General features: G+C 46.2%; 1 protein-coding gene across 1 annotated transcript; it reads right to left on the reverse strand.

The window, feature by feature from the left end:
* Positions 1 to 3,680: 3,680 nt before the first annotated feature.
* Positions 3,681 to 8,521, reverse strand: LOC119281333 (probable GABA transporter 2). The gene is made up of 6 exons (XM_037561861.1): positions 8,200 to 8,521; positions 7,885 to 8,115; positions 7,492 to 7,589; positions 5,944 to 6,130; positions 4,727 to 4,857; positions 3,681 to 4,570 (listed from the first exon to the last, which is right to left on the reverse strand). The coding sequence occupies exons 1-6, from the start codon at positions 8,333 to 8,335 to the stop codon at positions 3,944 to 3,946; spliced, it is 1,410 nt and encodes a 469-aa protein (XP_037417758.1). The 5' UTR covers positions 8,336 to 8,521; the 3' UTR covers positions 3,681 to 3,943.
* Between the last annotated feature and the right edge of the window lie 206 nt (positions 8,522 to 8,727).

Below are 8,727 nucleotides of genomic sequence, written 5' to 3' on the forward strand. Positions count from 1 at the left end.
GGAAACAGAGGAGCGAGGGGGAGGGAGGTCCAGAGAGCGAGGGAGAAGTGAGAGGGGGTCGGGGCTGCGTGGCATCGCGGGAGGGACCAGGGAAGGAGGAGGCAGCCAGGCAGGGAGGAGGTGGCCTCCTCGGCCGCGCGCGTGCGAGCACGCAGCTGCTCCCACTGGCAAGAGGAAGACGACAGGGGGGGGGGAGTAGCGGTGGCGGGCTGGGCCGCGCTGGGCCGGTCCTGTTGGGCCACCAGGTGGGCTTCACAGGTAAGTCCTTCTCTCTTTTATTTCTGTTCTGTTTATTTTTATTTAATTTATTTTGCCACTGTTTTGAATTTAAAATAATTCAAACAATGCCAAAAACTCCTCTGAATATTTTATATTGCTAGATGGACTTTTCCAAAAGCTTATAAAATATATCAGGGGTATTTGAAATTATATTCTAATTATATGAATATAACTCAAATTCAAATAGCTAATGAATTAAATCCAAAGTCCCAAAAATAATTCCTTAAAAATGTTCAATATTTTGGTTGGGACCAGAACCCTTACCAAAAATTATCAAACATTTAAGAAGAGCATTTTGGAGCAATGAATGAGATTTCTAGGGTTTTTGCCCCTCTTTTATTTAAGTTTTTGAGGCTTCCAAAATTCCCTCAGTTCAAATTTTTAGAATTTAAACATGATGCACACATGAGCTAGCCTGGAGCACTACCAGCAGCTAGGGATGTGACAAGCTTTCATTTGTTATATTCAGTATATGTTTCATCTCAACTCAAATATTTTGAGGGCATCCCTTACTAAAGAAGACCGAGGACTTGGCCATATTAAATTTCTGACCAGATGCACTGCAATAAGTATCCAACAAAGACATGACCAAACTAGCACCCTCACTACTAGCCTTGACGAACTACATGTTGTCATCTGCGAAGAGTAGGTGACTCACCGGTGGAGCCGACTCTGTCACTTTAATTCCACTGATTTGAGATGACAGATTCTGGCTTTTTATGAGGCACGAAAGGCCCTCTGCTGGCAACAAGAATAGGTAGGGTGAGACTGGATCTCCCTAGCGAATACCTCTTGAAAGTTTCAACTCCTCAAGTCTTTTCCCATTAAATAAAACTAACAAACTTACTGAACTTACCATCCTCATAACCGAAGCAATCCATGCTGGTGCAAACCCCAGCTTAGACATGATGGCCTGTAGATAATCCCACTCCAAAAGGTCATATGCTTTCATCATATCTAGCTTGAGAGCACAAAAATTGTTCTTCTTTGTTCTGTTGCTTTCCATGAAATGAAGGCACTCATATGCAGAGATAATGTTATCAGTTATTAAACGTCCAGAGACAAAGGTCGACTGCTCCTTGGATATGATCTCAGGAAAGAGTAATTTCAGTCTATTAGCCAAAACCTTCGAAGCAATTTTATAAATAACATTGCAAAGACTGATCGGTCTGAACTCTGTGAGAAGAGTTGGATTGGTTACCTTCGGGATCAGGAATAGGATTGTGTCATTTAAGTCCTCTACATCATGTTCACCTTTGAGTATCTGCATAATAAGCAAAGTAATCTCCTCCCCACACATTACCCCGTGCCTCTGAAAGAAATGTGCTGGGTACTCATCTGAGCCTGGTGCTTTCGTTGGTGCCATTTGAAATAATGCCAATTTTATCTCCTCTTTAGTGTACTCAGCAGTCAACTGGGCATTCATGGCATCTGTAACCTTACGTGGAACCACGTCTAGCACCTTATGCATGTTGGACGTACCTTCAGATGTAAAAAGATTTTGATAAAAATCATTTACCATTCCTTACATTTCCAAGGCTTCATCGACTGTGGTCTCATCTTGACGCATCAAGTGTTTGATCTTGTTCTTGAGGTGCCGTCTACTAGCTCGTAAATGGAAAAACTTAGTATTTTTATCACCAGCCGCTAGCCAGTTAATACGTGCCCTCTATCGCCACATTACCACCTCCTGATGGTATAGCTCAAGCAAACGACCCTGGATTTTAATCTCTGGATGTGAAGGTCCGGTCCTTGCTGGATCCGCCTGTAAACTCTCAAGTTCATCCTTCAGGCGTTTGATCTCTGCTCGTACATTGCTGAACGTGTTCCAATTCCATCGAATGAGCGTGTTAGAAAGATTTTTCAGCTTTGCTTTGATCCCGTCAACAGTATTTATCCCGGCCCCCGCCAGTGTTGTTCTACTGTCTCCTGAAAACCATCGTGAGCCTCCCACATGAGCTCATATCTGAAGGGCTTGGCATGTTGCAGCTGCATATCGGTCGTCCGGAGCTGTAACAATATTGCGTTGTGATCTGAAGTTGAAACTGTCTTGTGAGCTAGTATTGCATCAGGAAACAGATTGCACCAATTTCCAGTGGCCAGGGCACGATCCAAACGGACACGGGTATAGCTGCCCCCGGCTACCCTCTTCTCGAAGGTCCATTTATTCCCTGAATATCCAGGATCAACTAGCCCACAAACATCTGTGGCGTCACAGAAGTCAATGACTTATGCCACACATCTATTTCCGACCCCGTCGTGTTCATCGAGTCTGAGGACCTCGTTGAAGTTGCCTATGCACACCCATGGTCGATCGCTTTATGATGCTAGGGACAGTAGAAGATCCCACGTTCTTCCCCTTTGACTCACATTAGCTTCACCGTATATGCAGGTAAACCGCCATGGCTCATCATCTGGTAAAGTTACATGTGCATCAATATGGTACTCTGAATAACCAAAAATCTCAACTTTTATTCTATTATTCCACCACCACCACTCCTTCCGGAGCAACTCACTGCATAACAATTATCGAAATCTAATGTGCTTGCTAAGTTTTCCACTCTAACTTGCGAAAGTTGGGTTTTAACTACACAAAGCACAAAAGGGACAAATTGCCTCGCGAAATTGCGAAGCTCTTGAATTGTTGCGTATTTGCCCGCTCCGCGACAGTTCCAACAGAAGAGACTCATTGCGCCTGGCGGCGCTCCTTCGGGGAGCCCGCCGAGACATGCGCAGTATTGGTCGTTTTCTTGGGCGACACCCCATTCTTGGAGGGACCTTGAAGTCGGTGCCTGACAAGTAGTTGGAGCGTGCACAGTGGTTTGTGTTGTAGGCCCAAAGGACGCTGAAGCAGCTGCGTTCTCCCATGATCTAGCCATCCGCCGAAAGATGCCCAGGACGAGGTGTGCCACTTCCACTGATGCATAGACTCGTTCAGCAAGAAGCGACAATGTTTGGTTGATATTTCAAACTTCAGTTTACTTCGTGATGTCTACTACGCAACATTATTCTTATAGATCCTGTTGGGCCTCCGAGCACAGTGTTTTGTAGGACAACAGTAAATTTTCCTCAAGTAGGACCTAAGGTTTATCAAGGCCTAAAATTATTGTCAAGTCATTTGTGGTCATGTTTTACCACTTGCATGTTCTTTTTGTAACACATTGCTTTTACGTTACCAGAAATGCCTCCATTTAGTTTTGTTTTACTCGAACTTTTTAATAAGATGGACGCATGCATCTTTCAGATGCAGAGGCCGGGGGTGAGCCTCCTTTTCCAAAAAAAAGTGCCTCCATTTCATAATGGGTAGTGCATATAGACTTTTTAAAAATAATTTCTACACATTTTGATCAGACTTACAGAGAAAAAATATCTACATCTAGAATATCAAATACATGCCATTAGATATATCACGAGACATATTTTCATATTTTATATGTTTAGTATAGTGGATCTGGATACACTACATTACTACATTATGTAACGAAGGGGTACTATGCTGGTGTACACTGGACGGATGCATGCGTGCGTACGTGTAAATTAATAACTACTACTCCTATATGTAAAAGGGGAGGAACAAAGCTTAATTACTGAGCTATACGCCTATACCTCAAGAAATCAAGGGCTAATCACCTAACAAACTAGACTCTACATAGTTGTGCGTACTTCAGTCGACTACGTTGTTGCTGAAGAGTTTAAACTGGCCGGCGTCTAGCACGAGCTTCCGTATAGAGGCGAAGGCGCCGATGGCCCCGACGCCAGTGAAGACGACCATGATGACCGTGTTGGCGATGTACAGCGTGGACCTCCTCGGCGGCGCAAGCGCGATGTTGTACATGATGACGGGGAGGACAAAGTCGAGTGGAATGAACCCTACGGCGCCGACCACGCCGACAATGTCACCAAAGAAGGGCAGCATGGCGGCCATGAGCGCGCAGAAGGCCAGGTAAAGCGTCCGCAGCAGCAGCCGGGGCACCAGGTTCCGGCGCGAGAACTTGCCCTGCGTCGCGTCCGCTGAGTTCTTCTCCATGATCTCGTATGCCACCTGGGAGTACACGAGGCCGATGGCTAGGAGCTGGAGGAGGACGAAGAGAACGGCGAGGCCCAGCAGCCAAGTCGGCGCGAGGGCCGGCCCCGAGTCCGGCATGAGGCTCTTGAGGACGTTGGACTGGACCTGGCTGCCGAACGCCCAGTACCCGGTGATCGACGGGAGGTAGAAGGTGAAGCCTATGACGGAGTAGCACATCACCAGAGCCTTCATCATCTTTCCGGCGGCCGGCGGCGCCAAGGTAGCCTGCAAATCCGAGTTCAAAAATAGGCCCACTATGAGGTTTGTATGATAGGCCTGTAATTTGAATGACTCGATGAAGAAAGAGCCCGGTGCCTCATGATAATTACATGGCCCAGTATGCTTGGCGTCATCCGCACAGTTTGGGCCTTGGTCATATACCTGGATTTCAGGCAGTATGCCATTGCCGAAAACAGATGCCAGGATGGAAATGGAGAGGAAGGCATTGAAGGTCTGCTCTGACTTGGATGAGCTTAGAGAGTAGTCCTTGGCTGGAGCGTTTTTCGACAAACCTGTCAAGAATGGTAACAAATTAAATACCGTATGGCAGAGCACAAAAACCTGAAATGGACTATGCTTGCATGAACATACTTTTCCTACTTGTACAGACGATTATATTCTTCTTTTGTTATGGAACTTCACCACAAACTAAATTAGAATTTCTGACAGAGAGATGCTCGATAAGTTTATAACGACGAGTATTTTAACTCAATTGTGGGCCGAAAGAATCCAGCAGACAAATTCGGTTTTACTTTGGAATTGATCACATCAATATCTCGACCCCGTTGTTTGGTTTGTGCCTAAAATCGGAATCATAGTTATGAAGTAACATAAATTCGATATATGCTGTAATCGACCCGTGGGAAATAAGTCTTAATGGAAAGAAAAAATTTCAGATAAATCTAGAAGGTCATCTTGTCTACTGAGTTCTGAAATAGAGCTGAATGGTGACAAAATCGTCAATTTAAGTACAATAATTTGTAATTGCTGACTAATGGAGATTCATCATGACATGATGACAACTACAAAAGCAAACACTGCTTAGGTGTCATTTAGTTTTCAGTCACATGATTCAATTGTTGGAAAGGACCATTGTAGTTCTCAATAGTGAAAACCGCAAATTACTGAACACACTGATTACTATCATGTGGCTACTGAGGCACTATTGATCACTTTACAGACTAATCTGGGTTTTGCGAACACAGACTAGTCTGGGTTAGTTTGTAATGCTACGGCTGCTGGGGAATCAGTGCTACCTTAACAACCACTAATGCGTTTTGTAGAGGAATGTCACAGCTAATGACTCCATGGTGCTGCGGTGTCGATGTGTCTTTGCATATGAGTTTATTCCAATGGCGTACATCAAAGAATCACTGCAAAGATATAGCTGTAAAGAGCAGTTTCTATAACGACCTAGCTTATACATCTATGAAATACCATGAAAGATTATAGCATCTTATTCCTCTGATATGCCAGCCTAAGTGTTTCAGGAATCTAGTTCCTAAATCTACAACATATAATAATTCTCTTAAATCTTACGTGAAACGTATCAGGAATGGACAGAGGAAGTGTAGTAAGGAGAGCTCACGCAATAATACCTGCACGAATGCAAGCAGCAGACACAAGGATGGTGTAGCCCAAGCTTAGGAGTAGTGAGACCAAGTTGATGTGCCGCAGCGAGTGGAACGATGGTAGTTGGGAGAGGAAGGCCAGCACCACAGCCACGATGATGATGAAGTGGTACAGTTTTAGGGGACCATCGGGAGCAAGGCTCGAATACATGATCTGTTTGTCCATAATAACGATCAGTTTATGAAACTGACGATATGAGCAGAGAACAGAAAGCATTTTTTTTAGTCAATATCTGTGACAGCAGACATAAGTCTGTTGACCCAACTTCACTGGTTGTACATATTAGTTCCAATTGTCTTTGCTTTTAAAAAATGTAGAAACTAGTAAGTCGGCCAGTGAACTCCTTCCTATCAAAGAAAGCATAATATTCAGTTTGTTGCCAATTAATTTCTGTTCTACTTGAACTTGGTCCATATACTCAAATATTCAGAATTCAAGTCAAGAGACACGAAAAGATTGAAATATCTCCTTCCCCTGCAGCCTTTAAATGTCAGAAAAAAAGGCACTGTAATCTTGACAGGGAGGCATAAATAGTGCGCAATTCAGAGCTAGCACACAACTTATATATTTATATATGTTCAGACCTCCAAAGCCAGGAGCCCAGGACAACAAGCACTTGGAAATGACACATGAGCTACTTCACTGTTGTTTTACTAATGTGAACACTGGTTTCAGCCATACTATTAACATCAGGATATTTGAAACAAATGAGTGGGAAACCATGTGTTCCCATGCTTCAAGAAAACTGCTAAAGGATCAATCATAGTGTCTCCACGGTTCAGACTTCAGAATAACGACATCAGATATGCAAGATACTGCTACTGGATACATGACTGACAGACTGAGACATACTGCATACTTGCACAAACACCCACGAGCAATACCAATCAAACATTAATTACATACTCCCTCCGTTTCAAAATAAGTGTCTTGAGCTTAGTACAAATTTGTACTATAGCTAGTACAAAGTTGAGACACTTATTTTGGGACGGAGGGAGTATTTTGAATCCTCCCAAGCACTGGCCTCAAGGAGAAGCTTTCTTACTAATGTACTAATGTCAACTCAGCACTGAGTATCCCTTATCGAACTGGTGTCTGCGTGCGGATGCAATAGCTGCAGCAATGGATGAGAGAAAGCAATACTCAAATCCGGATCGGGGGTATTCCTCCTTTTCCAAAAAAAAAAGAAAAAAAAAATCCTCAAATGCGGAGGCGACAGCACAGCAGAGTCTGCAGTTAGGCCAGAATATGCAGCGCCTCATGCTGCATAAGTGCGTATGGTAGTATGACAAATCCACGCAAGAATGAAATGAATGACCTTGTACATTTGGGACCGCAACCCTCTCGTCTGTGGGTATTCCTAGTTTGCAGAGTATTATAGGCAACTCCAACTATTTATGTCCAGGACGAAGACGACATGAAACTAACTAGAGAACAACAAACAAAGCATACATAACAGGCTAATGAAATTTACAGTTAAATTCAGTGGTTCTTGGAGGATACGCAGGGCTCACCTCGATGCAATCGGCCGCCAGCAAGATGGAACCGATGCTAACCCCTGTATTGATGGCCGTCTGCACAATCACCACGAAGTAAAACATCCAGCCGGAGCCTGCACACCAAACACATCCACCCAAAAACGAATCATAATTAATCACACGTCTCTCTCTCCCAGCACAAATTCACCAAGACACGCATCCAGATTAATGGGAGGACTACGAACGACAGCAACAGGCAACAGCAAAACACAGTGGGTACTGCCTCATGCCGTATTGCCGTGCACACAAACGCAAAGTCAGAAGATGGGTCGAGACGCATCGTCTGTCACTCGTAGTGGGCGTAAGGGCATTGCAGCGAACACAAGGAGGAGATGTATGGTGAGGCAGGTCGGCGCGCGGGTTGATTACCGAGGACGTCGGCGGCGAGCTCGCGGAAGCGGATGTGCCTGCGGCCGCGCGCCTCGCAGTGGTCGAGCACGCGGGACATGAGGGAGTACTCGTAGAAGGTGACGGCGGCGATGAGGGAGAGCGTGGTGATGCCGAGAGCCCAGCCCATCCCCCGCAGCGCGTACGGCAGCGTCAGCACCGTCGGCCCCACGATCGCCGTCGTCAGGTGGAAACCCGCGTGCCACCACGTCCCTGCCATAAGCGATTAAAATCGAATCAGCAGGGCCCCGCATTGCCGGAGAAGCGCGGGAGGGCGGGGCGGGGCAGGCCGGGTACCTTTGGATTCGAGCACGAAGGCGGCGCCGGCGTCGGCGTCGGCCCCGGCCCCGGGGGCGGGCTTGTGCGCGTCGTTGCCTGCCGCGGCCACGATCGCCGGGCCGCCGGCCTCGGCGTCGAACGCGGCAGGCGCCATGGCCTGGAGCTCGGCTGTCGCTAGTGGTTACGGCGGTGATATATAGACACGACGGACACACAGGGTGGGACGCTCCCTATTTACTGTAGGGGTAAATCTAATTAGCCGGTTAATTAATACACTAGGATCTCGTTACGGCCTAATCACCGTGCCGCACGCGAACACGGTCGGTAGTAACTCGCGGGCGTGGCGTGGAGTCTCCGTTCTGTGGAGTGCACGAAGTGGAACGGTGCCGCCGGCCGGTATTTATGCTGCTACGGGGCCGCGCGCCGCGATGTTAAGGTTTGTAGGTCGTCACACACACAAGAGCAGAGTCGTCATATATTTTGTCCTACACACAAATTATATGGACCAGATGACCCGTTCCGTTATTGGCGTAAAGAACTGGAGTA

Source organism: Triticum dicoccoides, chromosome 3B, assembly GCF_002162155.2.
Source record: "Triticum dicoccoides isolate Atlit2015 ecotype Zavitan chromosome 3B, WEW_v2.0, whole genome shotgun sequence".
Taxonomy (NCBI): domain Eukaryota; kingdom Viridiplantae; phylum Streptophyta; class Magnoliopsida; order Poales; family Poaceae; genus Triticum; species Triticum dicoccoides.